The sequence below is a fragment of the Thamnophis sirtalis genome, unplaced genomic scaffold, assembly GCF_051295495.1.
Source record: "Thamnophis sirtalis isolate CommonGarterSnake01/CBP01778 unplaced genomic scaffold, rThaSir2_p1.2 scaffold_14, whole genome shotgun sequence".
Classification (NCBI taxonomy): Eukaryota; Metazoa; Chordata; class Lepidosauria; order Squamata; family Natricidae; genus Thamnophis; species Thamnophis sirtalis.
The window spans coordinates 2,826,305-2,841,594 of NW_028261394.1; the positions used below are offsets into that span (position 1 = coordinate 2,826,305).

A 15,290-nucleotide genomic window follows, 5' to 3' on the forward strand; every position below is an offset into this window, starting at 1 on the left:
ATAGATAAATGAGAAAGGTATGGGGAGAGAGAGAGGGGGGAGAAAAAAAGGAAGGAAGGATGGAGGGGGAGTGGAGGGTGAGAGGGAAGGAAGGACCGAAGAAGTGAGGAAGGAAGGAAGGAGGGTGAGTGGAGAGGACAGTGAAGGAGGATGGTGGGAGGGAGGGAAGAAAGGAAGGAGGGTGGGTGGAAGGGATAGGAAGGAAGGAAGGAAGGAAGGGAGGAAGGGAGGGAGGGAGGGTGGAAGGAAGGAAGAAGTGAGGAAGGAAGGAGGGTGAGTGGAGAGGACAGTGAAGGAGGATGGTGGGAGGGAGGGAAGAAAGGAAGGAGGGTGGGTGGAAGGGATAGGAAGGGAGGGAGGGAGGGAGGAAGAAGTGAGGAAGGAAGGAGGGTGAGTGGAGAGGGTGAGTGGAGAGGGTGAGTGGAGAGGACAGTGAGGGAGGATGGTGGGAGGGAGGGAAGAAAGGAAGGAGGGTGGGTGGAAGGGATAAGAGCCAAGGTGGCGCAGTGGTTAAAAGCAGCACTGCAGGCTACTGCTAGATCAGCAGGTCAGCGGTTCAAATCTCACCGGCTCAGGGTTGACTCAGCCTTCCATCCTTCCGAGGTGGGTAAAATGAGGACCCAGATTGTTGGGGGCAATATGCTGACTCTCTGTAAACCGCTTAGAGAGGCCTGAAAGGCCTATGAAGCGGTATATAAGTCTACTGCTATTGCTATAGGAAGGGAGGGAGGGAAGGAGGGAGGGAGGGAGGGAGGGAGGGAAGGAAGGAAGGAAGGAAGGAAGGAAGGAAGGAAGGAAGGAAGGAAGGAAGGAAGGAAGGAAGGAAGGAAGGAAGGTAAGTAGGTGACTAGGGAATTCTGGATGTTGAAGTCAACCCTACTTGAAGTTGTCATGCTTATGAAAGACTCAACGGGATGCCTATCAAAACCATCCGAGGGCTGAACACGGCTGATAGCACATTGGAAAGTCCCGCATTTGGCATGGGATCAAAACGGCTCTCCCAAAACCTGTGAAGCCTGCTTGGATTGCAGAACGAGGTACCTACCAGCCATCTCGGGGTGGGACAGGAGACCTGCGCCGTCCTCCCGCTTCCCTGGGGGGATGCTGGTGCTGGTGCTGCTGGTTCCTCCCCCATCTCCACCTTCTAAGATTCGGATCCTCTCGCGGAGACGTTGGCATTCCTCCTGCAGGTTCCCCATCTGCTCTTGGCGCTGCTGCTTGGCCAGGCTGGCTGGGTTCATGGAGAAATGGAGTATTTTGGTTCGGCTGGGATCGGGATAACCCTGGAAGGCACAGAAGTGGGGAGGGGGGAACACAACACCTCGTGAGGATGGACAAGAAGCAAAGAACTGGAAGGCCAGCCAGCTTGCTTGAAGGGTGCCCGTGGGACGGGGCCGGTTGCAAATGAAGAGGAATGGCAAATGCACCAGCCCGTCTGGGAAATAGCTACTTTACACCTAGTTTACTCCATGCAGGTCATCTCCAGGTTCAGGGAATGGCAGTGAGGAGGAAAAGACTGAGAGCTAAGTAAGTCTCCCCAGGAGAAAGAGAGAGAAGAGCCGAGGTGGCGCAGTGGTTAGGGTGCAGTACTGCAGGCCACTTCAGCTGACTGTTATCTGCAGTTCGGCGGTTCTAATCTCACCGGCTCAGGGTTGACTCAGCCTTCCATCCTTCCAAGGTGGGTAAAATGAGGACCCGGATTGTTGTTGGGGGCAATATGCTGACTCTGTAAACCGCTTAGAGAGGGCTGAAAGCCCTATGAAGCGGTATATAAGTCTAACTGCTAAGTTTGGCCTTGACAGAGGGGAAAAAACCGTCAATGTGGATCTGATAGCATTGAGTCAAGTAGCATGAAGAAGGGTCACTCAAATGTCAAGGGCACGTCACTATCATTCCTAAATGCAGGACACGGTGTTACGTTCTCACATTTCAGGAGACTGAATCCCTGATGGATGTTGACTCCTAAAACCAACTCAAGTTCAATCAACTCATCTGGGGAGGCGGTGAAATCCCTTCCACTGAACATACTCAGGAAGAATCTAAACCAGCGTTTCTCCCCCCTGAACTTGAAGAAGTGTGGACTTAAATTGCCAGAATTCTAGTCCCACACCTTGCTCAATCATAGAGTCGTAGGGCCGGAAGTGACCTCAGAGGTCTTCTAGTCCAACCACCAGCTCAAACATTGAAACATAGGGCTGGAAGCGACCTTGGAGGGCTTCTAGTCCAAACCACTGCTCAATCATAGAGTCACAGGACTGGAAGGGACCTCAGATGCCTTCTAGTCCAACACCTTGCTCAATCATAGAGTCGTAGGGCCGGAAGTGACCTCAGAGGTCTTCTAGTCCAATCACCAGCTCAATCATGGAATCATAGGGTTGGAAGTGACCTTGGAGGGCTTCTAGTCCAAACCCCTGCTCAATCATAGAGTCACAGGACTGGAAGGGACCTTGGAGGTCTTCTAGTCCAACACCTTGCTCAATCATAGAGTCACAGGACTGGAAGTGACCTTGGAAGTTTTCTAGTCCAACACCTTGCTCAATCATAGAGTCATAGGGCCAGAAGTGAGCTCAGAGGTCTTCTAGTCCAAACCACCAGATCAATCATTGAAACATAGGGCTGGAAGCGACCTTGGAGGTCTTCTAGCCCAAACCCCTGCTCAATCACAGAGTCATACAGCTCGAAAGGACTTCAGAGGTCTTCTAGCCTAACTCCTTGCTCAATCATAGAGTCAAAGGGCTGGAGGGGATCTCGGAGGTCTTCTAGCTCAAACCCTGCAACCTCTGGGTTTGCTCAGCAGATGGCCAATGAATCAGAAAGACCATCTCAAACACAAACCTTTAAAGGAGAAAAACAGAGTGAAAGAAAAGATCCAAAGAATGGGTATTAAGAAACCCGACAGATTTTCACCCTCCTTTGATGGAGGCCGCCCTGAGCTTCTTCAACTTCAAGTATCAAGAGAGAAAACAGAATCTGTCTCAAATGTACACCTCTGTTGGGCTACCCACCAGCCACATTAACATCAGCTGCAATATATATATATATATACATATTAAAGTCACAACCCCTGGTATGCCCAAATATGGGAGGAAGATCACACTTCCATTCTCTGTCCTTCGGCTCGTCACAAGAGACCATCCAGACAGAAACCCAATATTTTTTACTGTTGCCTTTTTGTTACATTTGTTATATTTGTGCTGATAAATAAATAAAGGGAGACTAGTATAGATCTATTTCAAGCTATTTAGCTCTCATCAGCTAGCCATACCCTTGCTGGGAATCAAACCTGTGCTCTATTGCCTCTTAGGCAGATGTGTTAACCATTGAGCTACAGAGCTCGACTCCTTATCAGCCAGGCCAGGGTGAAAGGTATATATTTAAACTTTAAATATATATATTGCCATTTATATTTTTGAGTCTTTTCTCGGGGGACCAAGCCAGGGGCCCATCCCCAGGTAAACACCGATGCTCCAAGGCCTTTCTAGCCAGCAATGCAAGCTTAGCATTCGGCTTCGGAGAACAAGCAAATGGCAGACCACGGAATAATCTTTTCCGTTCCATCTTTCCTGAGCCGGCACAGCGCAGCCCCAGAAGCGTGGAGATTAAAGCTCTCCCAGCTGCGTTCAGCGCCCTCTAGTGTCGCATCTCGAGCCGCTCATCCTGGTTAGATACAAGAACCTGGCTGTGGGGAAGACGGTTAGTAGCCAAGGGTAGCTTGTCTGCTTGCCCGGCTGGCATTTTTGAAAACGTTCTTTGAAGCTTATGCACAAGGGACCAGTGGGGTGGGAGAAGGGGGTCCTCGTTTACCAAAGACCACCAGGAGGGGATGGGCTGTTTGGATCTGTAGCGCAAGAGAGACGGGTTACATTTAAGGATGGGTGATGCAGCATCAGGGGAACAGAGGTTCACAAGAGCAACTTCAGCCTGGCTCGAGATGCAGATTGAAAGCAAGGAATACACAGATACATACATACATACATACATACATACATACATACATACATACATACATACATCAGGCAGAAGATTCTCAACCACTTTTCTTTCCTCTCTCTTTCTCTGCTTCCCTCCCTCTCCTCTCTCTTTCTCTCTCCCTCCCTCTCCTCTCTCTTCCTCTCTCTCTCTCCCTCTCTTTCTCTTTCCCTTTCCCTTTCCTCTCTCTCCTTCCCTCTCTCTCCTCTTTCTCTCTCTCCCCCTCTCCTCTCCCTCCCTACATCTCTCCCTCTCTCTCCCTTCCTCTCTCTTCTCTCTCCCTCTTTCTCTCCCTCTCCTCTTCCTCTCTCTCCCTCCCTCCATCTCTCTTTCTCTCCCTCCTCTCTCTCCCTCCTCTCTCCCTCCCTCCCTCTTTCTCTCTCCCTCTCCTATTTCTCTCTCCCTCCCTCTTTCTCCTCTCGTTCTCTCCCCCTCTCCTCTTTCTCTCTCCCTGCTCTCTCTCCCCCTCTTCTCTCTCTTCCTCTCTCCCTTTCCTCTCTCTCCTTCCCTCTCTCCTCTTTCTCTATCTCTCCCTCTCCTCTTTCTCTCTCCTTCCCTCTCCTCTTTCTCTCTCCCTCCCTCCATCTCTCCCTTCCTCTCTCCTCTCTCTTCCTCCCTCCATCTCTCTCTCCCTCTCCTCTCCCTCCCTCCATCTCTCCCTTCCTCTCTCCTCTCTCTTCCTCCCTCCATCTCTCTCTCCCTCTCCTCTCTCTCCCTCCCTCTCTCCTTTCTCCCTCTCCCTCTCCTCTTCCTCTCTTCCTCCCTCCCTCCATCTCTCTCTCTCCCTCTCCTCCTCTCTCTCCTCCCTCTCCTTTCTTTCTCTCTCCCACTCCTCTCTCCCCTCCTCTCTCTCCCCCCTCTTCTTTCTCTCTCCCTCCCTCTTTCTCCTCTCGTTCTCTCCCCCTCTCCTTTCTCCCTGCTCTCTCTCCCCCACTCCTCTCTCGTTCTCTCTTCCTCTCCTCTCTCTCCCTCTCTCTCTCCTTCTCCACTCTCTCTCTTTCCTTCCCCTCTCTCTTTCTCTCTCTTTCCCTCCCCTCTCTCTTTCTCTCTCATCCACTCCTCTCCCCCTCTCCCCCTTTCCCTCTCCTCTCTCTTTCTCTATCTCTCCTCTCCCCCCTCTCTTCTCAATGTTGTACCTAACAAGCAGGAAACTGAAGTGTTTTTCGAGAGCTACAAACCAGGTATCTGATTTTTATTAGATCTGTCTTATTAGGTACATTAGGATTTCTTGCTGTCTTCATCCGCAGGCAGAGCCCTAGTGGCGATCTTCCTGCTTCGGTTTTTTTTTTTTTAAAAAAGGATGGCAATTAAAAAAAGGTGAAGCTACAGATTTGGATTCAGAAAACTGACTCTAAATCAACAGATTTGGATTTAGGAAAGACAGATCAATTTAGGAAATGTAGTTAGATACATCTAAATGAAAAATGAGGTGCCAAAGAATGGAGGCCTTTGAACTCTGGTGCTGGAGAAGAAGACTCCTGCATTGAGTCCCTTGGACTGCAAGGCCATCCAACCGGTCAGTCCTAGAGGAGATCCACCCTGACTGCTCTTTAGAAGGCCAGATCCTGAAGAGGAAACTCAAAGACTTTGGCCACCTGATGAAAAGGAAGAAGGACTCCCTGGAGAAGAGCCTCATGCTGGGAACGATGGAGGGCAAAAGAAGGAGGACTACAAGGCCATCCAAGCGGTCAGTCCTAGAGGAGGTCAACCCTGGCTGCTCTTGAGAAGGCCAGATCCTGAAGAGGAAACTCAAAAGACTTTGGCCACCTGATGAGAAGGAAGAAGGACTCCCTGGAGAAGAGCCTCATGCTGGGAACGATGGAGGGCAAAAGAAGGAGGACTGCAAGGCCATCCAACCGGTCAGTCCTAGAGGAGGTCAACCCTGGCTGCTCTTTAGAAGGCCGGATCCTGAAGAGGAAACTCAAAGACTTTGGCCACCTGATGAGAAGGAAGAAGGACTCCCTGGAGAAGAGCCTCATGCTGGGAACGATGGAGGGCAGAAGAAGAAGAAGGGGATGGCAGAGAAGGAGGTGGCTGGATGGAGTCACCAAAGCAGTTGGTGTGAGCTTCAATGGACTCCAGAGGATGGCAGAGTCAAAGTTGAACCGTAAACTACTCCTCACTGGAGTAGATGCCAACATGCTGCTCCCGATAAACAACTGGTTTTCTTTTGAAACTTGGCTTGAGACTCATGAATTAATTGGGGCATCTGTCGGAACCTTGGCAGCCGGAGGGTGGACTAGGAGACCTCCAAAGTCCCTTCCAACCCTGTTATCCTGATCTGGAAGTGCAATGAGGTTATCTTGGTGGAACCAGACTTTGGTCCTCGGAAGGCACTGGAAGGACCCGTATTTTTTTAACCGGCCACGCAGCGTTTCCATGAGAAAAATAAACACTCTGCCGAAAAACACAGTTGAAAGGAAGCGCTGAGCCTTCCTTCTGCCTCCTTGCTCAAAGCTTGTTAAAGTGATTAGAGGAAGGGGGAAAAAAACCTTACATGAAACGCTTCCAAAGAGTTCCCCGGGGGGCCCGCTTGCGTACGACAGGCAAGCGTGCTGACCAAACCCCCCAATTCCCATCATTAGGGAGGACAGGCAGCCCAGGGGACCCCCATAAAAGCCCTCTGAAGGATGAGGCGCTGTCATGCCGAAATGGCTTCCCACAACAACCCGGAGAAAACGCAGAGACCCACCCACGCCTGGCCTGACAAAGCGGCCCACTTTGATCGTTTGTCTTGTATATTCCCTCCCTGCAATCTTGAGGAAAAATGCATCTTTTACAAAACATGCGTCAAGATGTGTCAAGCCATCGTAAGAGAGGCTGGTGTGCTTTCCTAAGGAGGCGGTTGTGGGGAAGGGTCTGGGGAGCAGGGGGGGGGAGAAGAGTGATGTGGAGGAAACAGGCAGGGCCCTTGGGACAATGTTATGCCCACTTCCCCCCCCCCCAAGAATGTCAACTTCCTTGAGTCCTGGTCTGTCTTCTTTGATCAAGGCAAGGGAGATGAGAATTCTTCAGCAAGGGAAGTCCTACTGTCTTCCCCTCTAGGTTGATGTGTTCTATGAGGCCTTCTGAGAATTCAACAATGACTTAGGGGTCATCTGCCTGTTAAGGCATATCAGTGCCCCACACTTAGGGACGAAGATGTCCCTTGAAAACCACTCTGAAATGGTTTCCTGCCTTGAGCAGGGGGTTGGAGTAGAAGACCTCCAAGGTTCCTTCTAGCCCTATGATTCTATGATTGAATAGGATTAGAAGACCTCCAAGGTCCCTCCCAGCCCTGTGAATCTATGATTGAGCAGGGAGTTGGACTAGAAGACCTCCAAGATGCCTTCCAGCCCTATGATTCTATGATTTAGGGAGTTGGACTAGAAGACCTCCAAGATCCCTTCCAGCCCTATGATTCTGTGATTTAGGGAGTGGCTTAGAAGACCTTCAAGGTCCCTTCCAGCCCTATGATTCTATGATTGAGTAGGGAGTTGGACTGGAAGACCTCCAAGGTCCCTTCCAGCCCTGTGATTCTATGATTTAGGGAGTTGGACTAGAAGACCTCCAAGGTCCCTTCCAGCCCTAGGATTCAATGATTTAGGGAGTTGGATTAGAAGACCTCCAAGGTCCCTTCCAGCCCTGTGATTCTATGATTTAAGGAGTTGGAGGTCCCTTCCAGTCCCATGATTCTATGATTTAGGGAGTTGGATTAGAGGACCTCCAAGGTCCCTTCCAGCCCTATGTTTCTATGACTGAGCAAGGGGTCAGACTAGAAGACCTCCAAGGTCCATTCCAGTCCTATGATTCTATGATTTAGGGAGTTGGATTAGAAGACCTCCAAGGTCCCTTCCAGCCCTACGTTTCTATGATTGAGCAAGGGGTCAGACTAGAAGGCCTCCAAGGTCCCTTCCAGCCCTGTGATTCTATGATTTAAGGAGTTGGAGGTCCCTTCCAGTCCCATGATTCTATGATTTAGGGAGTTGGATTAGAGGACCTCCAAGGTCCCTTCCAGCCCTATGTTTCTATGACTGAGCAAGGGGTCAGACTAGAAGACCTCCAAGGTCCATTCCAGTCCTATGATTCTATGATTTAGGGAGTTGGATTAGAAGACCTCCAAGGTCCCTTCCAGCCCTACGTTTCTATGATTGAGCAAGGGGTCAGACTAGAAGGCCTCCAAGGTCCCTTCCAGCCCTGTGATTCTATGATTGAGCAGAGGGCTGGATGACAAGTCCTGTGAGGTCCCCCAGGGCCTTAGGATTCTGGGATTCTAATCCTAATGCCCGGGAACAGTGAACCACGAAGACACTTGCCAAAATCCCATTGACCCCACATGATCCCTTCTCCCTTCCAAGCCAGAGACTTTTAACCACCCCCAACTCCCAGCAGCCTGTCTTCCTTTCATGTCAGATTTAATTCTGCATCTTTCATGAAGCTCATTTCTGGAATTTATTCTGAGAAGATTTCCGAGAGGGGATCTCGGGAGAAATCTCCGTTCAGCAAATCCACCAACGCTTGCCCGAGACCCCTTGTTAGTGAAAAAGCGAAAGGGAATAAGCATTAACAATGCAAGGAAGAGGATGCGGGCCTTCTCGGCTTAAATAAAACATAGATTTAAAACAACACCAATCTCCAAATTAATGAGCGCGGCTGTTTAATATACCAAACTACCCGAGTGAGTTCCCCCCCCCACTTCTTTTTCTTCCTCCCCCTCTTCCCTCAAGGAAAACATATCCTTATGAATAGATAATTTTGCTAATTTGTTAAATGCATTAGAGCAGGCTCCTTCCAATCTGGCGCTTTTAAGATACGCTGGGATGGCAACTTTCGACATCTCCAGCCAGGCGTGGCCAAAGAATTCCTGAGTATGTGGTTTTTTAAAAATCTCCTTTTGAGGACCCAGAATAGCAATAGCAACAGCAGTTAGACTTATATACCGCTTCATAGGGCTTTCAGCCCTCTCTAAGCGGTTTACAGAGTCAGCATATCACCCCCACAGTCTGGGTCCTCATTTCACCCAGATAGATAGATAGATGATAGATAGATAGATAGATAGATAGATAGATAGATAGATAGATAGATAGATAGATAGATAGCAATAGCAGTTAGACTTCTATACCGCTTCGTAGGGCTTCCAGCCCTCTCTAAGCAGTTTACAGAGTCAGCATATCGCCCCCACAGTCTGGGTCCTCATTTCACCCAGATAGATAGATAGATGATAGATAGATAGATAGATAGATAGATAGATAGATAGATAGATAGATAGATAGATAGATAGATAGCAATAGCAGTTAGACTTATATACCGCTTCATAGGGCTTTCAGCCCTCTCTAAGCGGTTTACAGAGTCAGCATATCGCTCCCACAGTCTGGGTCCTCAATTCACCCACCTCGGAAGGATGGAAGGCTGAGTCAACCTTGAGCCAGTGAGATTAGAACCGCTGAACTGCAGATAGCAGTCAGCTGAAGTGGCCTGCAGTACTGCACCCTAACCACTGCGCCACCTCGGCTCTTAACGGGAACGGTTTCATTTTCCCTTCGTGGGACGGGAGACATCCATCCATAACTTGGCTTTTCAGCATGGCTGGTGTGGAGATGTTCACCATCAGTTCTTCTCTCGTATCTCCTGGCTGGGTTCCACAACAAGCCTTTGTTTGACTGGTTTAGAGAAAAGAAGGACCGGGGGGGGGGGGGACACACGATAGGAGTCTTCCAGTATTTGAGGGGCTGCCACAAAGAAGAAGGGGTCAACCTATCTTCCAAAGCTTCTGAGGACAGGAGAGGAAGCAACAGAGGGAACTTGTCGAGGAGAGAAGCAACTTGGAATTAAGGAGAAACTTCCTAAGAGTGAGGACAATTAACCAGTGGAACAGAAGTTGCCTCCAGAAGTTGTGGGTGCTCCATCACTGGAGCTTTTGAAGAAGAGAGGGGACAACCGTTTGACTAGGATGGTATAAGTCTCCTTCCCTGATCGTCTGGATTCTTCTGGAGAACATCCATGGATAGACACACAGAAAGGTCTTTGAGGATTTCTACAGTCCTCCAGAAATTCAACCTAGAAATAAGGAGGAGGTATTTTAAGAAGAGATTGGACCACCATTTGTCTGGAATAGTATAGGGTCTCCTGCTTGAGCATGGGGTTGGACTAGAAGGCCTCCAAGGTCCCCTCCAACTCTGTTCTTCTGATTTAGAACTGCAATGAGATTATATTTTGAGGGAGCCAGGCTTTGGTCCTCAGAAGGCACTGGAAGGCCTCGTTTTTTTTTACCCATCATGCAGTTTTCAAAGGAAAAATAACCCTCTTCCTGGGGGGGGGGTGGTGGTCACAGGACAGCTGTCTTCCAATATTTGAGGGGCTTCCCTAAAGAAGAGGGGGGTCAACCTATCTTCCAAAGCACCCACAAGAAGGAACGGATGGAAACTAATCAAGGAAAGAAGCAGTTTAGAACTAAGGAGAAACTTCCTAACAATTGGAAGAACAATTATTAGCCAGTGGAACATCCTGCCTCCAGAAGTTGTGAATGCTCCAACACTGGAGGCATTTGAGAAGACATTGGGCAGCCCTTGCCTTAAATGGTTTAGGGTCTCCTGCTTGAGCAGGGGGCTGGACTAGAAGGCCTCCAAAGTCCCCCCCAACTCTGTTATTCTACGTTCTCAGACTACTTTTATCTACTTTTCAACCGACTCATAGAAAGTTTATCCCACGGTTCTATCTTCCTAACCACTGAGGTGGCTCAGTGGTTAAATGCAGCACTGCAGGCTACTTCAGCTGACTGCAGTTCTGCAGTTCGGCTGTTCAAATCTCACCGGCTCAAAGGTTGACTCAGCCTTCCATCCTTCCGAGGTGGGTGAAATGAGGACCCGGATTGTTGTTGGGGGCGATATGCTGACTTTGTAAACCGCTTAGAGAGGGCTGAAAGCCCTATGAAGCGGTATATAAGTCTAACTGCTATTGCTATTCCTTGGGGGGGGGCTGCTGCAAAATTTGCATGTGTGCTGGGGATACAGGCCGATTTATTTTTCTAAAAAAATAAAAAGAGCCATGGCAAAGTCTCTTTTTGTTCGATTCCTCCCGCCTCTCTCGGGAAGTTCAGCCACCGATAACTCCGGGCATAACAAATCTCCTCTCGGAATAATTGTTGGCAGCTTATTATGATGAGCTGCTCAGAAGCCGGCAAGGCCGGTCAGCAAAGGGCAGGTTTGGGGGGATTAGAGGGGAGGAGGGGAGGTCGGATGGGGTCCCGAAGACTTTGCAGCCTCGGGAAAGATCTCCTTGCAAGCAAACCCGTATCAGCATCTGGACAGGTGTTAGGCCTGGCTACGCACAAAGCGGTGGCTGCAGATAACATGCTCCCTGCTGCACTTCCCCAATCGGTCCGAGTTTGACCCCCCAAGGCTTCACTCCGGATTACCAGGATAAATCCAAGCGGGGTTTACAAAAAGAAGCCCTGATAGGATTAATATCCGGCCAGGCTTTTAACCCCGAATGACAGTTTCTTTCTTTCTTTCTTTCTTTCTTTCTTTCTTTCTTTCTTTCTTTCTTTCTTCTTTTCTTTCTCTTTCTTCCTTTTTTCTTCCTTCCTTCCTTCCTTCCTTCTTCCTTTCTTTCTTCCTTCTTTCTTTCCTTCCTTTTTTCTTCCTTTCTTCCTTCCTCTTTCTTTCTTTCCTTCCTTCCTTCTTCCTTCCTTCCTTCCTTCCCCTTTCTTTCTTTCCTTCCTTCTTTCTTCTTTCCTTCCTTCCTTCCTTTCTTTCTTTCTTTCTTCCTTCCTTTTTCCTTCCTTTCTTCCTTCCTTCCTCTTCCTTCCTTCCTTCCTTCCTTCCTTCCTTCCTTCCTTCCTTCCTTCCTTCTCTTTCTTTCTTTCCATCAGAAGAGTTTCCTGGGGATCCACTTGTACGCAGTCTTCGCTTACCGACTGCCTTGTATAGTGAAGAAAGTTAGGTAAAAGTAAAGGTTTCTCTTCGCATACATGTGCTAATCGTTCCCGACTCTAGGGGGCGGTGCTGATCTTCGTTTCAAAGCCGAAGAGCCAGCGCTGTCCGAAGACATCTCCGTGGTCATGTGGCCGGCATGACTCAACACCAAGGCACACGGAGCGCTGTTCCCTTCTCACCAAAGGTGGCCCCTATTCTTCTACTTGCATCTGCTTTCAAGCTGCTAAGTTGGCAGAAGCTGGGACAAGTAACGGGAGCTCACTCGGTTACGCAGCGCTAGGGATTCGAACCGCCGAACCGCTGACCTTTCTGATCGACAAGCTCAGCATCCTAGCCACAGAGCCACCGTGTTCCTTGAAGAAAGATATGGAAGTGGTAAAAAAAAAAAAAGCTTTGTGTCCAATCCTTGCATTTGTGACGGGTGCAGCATCTCCTGCTCATGGAATTATAGCAATAGCAGTTAGACTTATATACCGCTTCATAGGGCTTTCAGCCCTCTCTAAGCGGTTTACAGAGTCACCATATCGCCCCCACAGTCTGGGTCCTCATTTCACCCACCTCGGAAGGACGGAAGGCTGAGTCAACCCTGAGCCGGTGAGATTTGAACAGCCGAACTGCAGATAGCAGTCAGCTGAAGTGGCCTGCAGTGCTGCACCCTAACCACTGCGCCACCTCGGCTCTTCATTCTTGCGCTTCACAAACAAGATGCATTTTTGCTTGCGATGTGCAGGGCGAACGCAGCGCTGCAGGGAAGGCAGAAGGAAAACTGTAAAGATTGCAGATCTTCCACGTAGCGACCGAGTTGCCAATCCCAAGTGTGGTCACTAAGCGAGGACTGCCTGTCATTCCAGCAAGGCAAAACTGCCCGATGCCCTTACCATAAGCCATGTTTTCCAAGCTGCCAATCCCAAGTGTGGCCACTAAAAACTTAACCTAAGTTTTGGCTGCCTGCTTTTCCACTTAACAACCGAGCTCCGGTTGCTACGTGAGTTCACTACCTTTCACTTGTCCAACAAGCCAAAAATGTCTCGCTATTCTTGTCCGTGTGTTTTCCCACATCGCGACCGAGTTGCCGGTTGGTCGCTAAAGCGAGTACTCCCTGCAAGGGTTCCATCAAGGCAGAAGTTCCAGCTCGCCCCTAACGCCACTTTAACCGCTTAGAGGCTGAAGAGAAATCAAAGTCATTTTCAAATATATGGAATGGAAGTAGTGAACTTCCTCCCATATTTGGGCATACCGGGGGTTGTAACTCTAAATAGATACCTATCACCCCGGCTCAGCTGATAAGGAGTCGAACTCTGTGGCTTAGTGGTTAACACATCTGCCCAAGATGCAATACAGCACAGGTTCGAATCCCAGTAAGGGTATGGCTAGCTGATGAGAGCTAAATAGCTTGAAATAGATCTATACTAGTCTCCCTTTATTTATTTATCAGCACTAATACACACACACACACACACACACACACACACATTTAAAGTCACAACCCCTGGTATGCCCAAATACGGGAGGAAGATCACTACTTCCATTCTCTGTCATTCGGCTCGTCACAAGAGACCATCCAGACAGAAACTCAATATTTTTTACTGTTGCCTTTGTGTCACAACCCCTGGTAAACCCCAATTCAGCTGATAAGGAGGAGACCTGTGGCTTAATGGCTAAGACATTTGCCTAAGAAGCAATACAGCACAGGTTCGAATCCCAGTAAGGGTATGGATAGCTGATGAGAGCTAAATAGCTTGAAATAGATCTATACTAGTCTCCCTTTATTTATTTATCAGCACTAATACACACACACACACACACACACACACACACACACACACACACACACACACATATTAAAAAGACAGACTCCGGATTAATCCCCTCCCTGGAAGCGTCCCAAGATGCCAGTGAGGGCCTTCACCCAGCGCTGGCAGCTGAGAGAGTCAGCAATGCAAGGGGAATTAAAAAGCACGGTTAAACAGCCCCGGAGCCTCATGCATATTTATGAGCAACACAACAGCCAGGCTAAATCAATAGCCTTCCCTCTTCCATTAATGTAGCTCAGAAAAGAAAAGAGCCAATAACCTCACAGTGTGGCTAAATTCAGGAGGGGGGGGGAGGCGGGTTGCAGAGAGACTCTGGAAGAATCTCCCACAGGGGAATGAATGGGTCCTTTAGATCAGCGCGCGCCCCCAGCCCAAACTCTTTTGGGCACTGGTGACCGGTTCCGTGGAGAAAGACGTTTTCCCGTGGACCGGAGGGGACACGGTTTCGCGTGCTGCCTGCGTCTCGCAGATGGGGCTTTCACAGGGGTGAAATCCAGCAGGTTCTGGAGAACCGGTAGCGGAAATTTTAAGTAGTTTGGAGAACCAGCAAATGCCACCTCTGGCTGGCCGCGCCCCCTTCTATTCTCTGCCTCCCGAGTCCCATTTGATCAGGAGGGAATGGGGATTTTGCAGTATCCTTCCCCTGCCATGCCCACCAAGCCACGCCCACAGAACTGAATCTTTGACGAAGCAAGAAATATATCAAGGCTCCTTTGAATATGAAAACAAACAAATCGAAACCCCCCCAGCTCACATTCTTCTTTCTGTGAGCATCAATCCGAGACCACAAATTTAAACCAAGTGACCGAACAGATGGAAACGTTCCATAGTTCCCAAGAAACGTCCATCTGTTTCGTATTTATTTAGCTGCACTCCCAGGTGATCACCTCCATGGAATTATTTTAGACTTTGAAATCCTCCGGTTTACGAATTACGGAGAGCCCTCGATTTACGACCAGAATTGGGACTGGAATGTCCATATGCCCAGTTTTATGACTTTGTTTTGCCCTGTTTGTGAATTGAATCACGGCAGTTGAGTGTATCATGTGGTCATTAAGTGAATCCGGCTTTCTCCATTGATTTTGCTTGACGAAAAGGTCAAGGGAAGGTCTCAGATGGTGATCATATGCCGGTCATCATATGCAGGATGCCGGTCATGAGTTAAATTGCTTTTTTAAAGTGCCATTGTAACTGTATTATATCCAAAGAGTTGACTCCATAGTTGGCCAACCAATGTAGGCCAACGTCTTCCTACAGTTGTCCATTCTGGGCCACAAGAACTGTTGACCTCAAGAAATCTTGAGATCACTCTGTGTGATGTTACTTGGTTGATTCAACCTTGAGCTACAAATATTCTCCTTTATTAATTGTACATCTTTCTATTTTTCAAGTTCTACTGGATGCATCAGAAGGGTTGAATCCATAGTTGACCAACCTATCTAGGCCAACGTCTTCCTAGAGTTCCCAATTCTGGGCCACAAGAAGGGTTGACCTCAAGCAATCTTTACATAGTCTGTGTGATAACTACTTGGTTGATCCTGAGTTCATCCCTCAGCTACGGATATTCTCCTTTATTGGTTGATCTCTTTTACTC

The 15,290-nt window shown here is 48.8% G+C and overlaps 1 protein-coding gene across 1 annotated transcript in view; it reads right to left on the reverse strand.

The window, feature by feature from the left end:
- MAD1L1 (mitotic arrest deficient 1 like 1) overlaps positions 1–15,290 on the reverse strand; it is a 428,801-nt gene that overhangs the window by 156,039 nt on the left and 257,472 nt on the right. Inside the window, exon 15 of the mRNA XM_087729234.1 lies at positions 1,046–1,283. Coding sequence (XP_087585360.1) covers positions 1,046–1,283 — 238 coding nt within the window. The remainder of the gene's footprint in view (positions 1–1,045; positions 1,284–15,290) is intronic.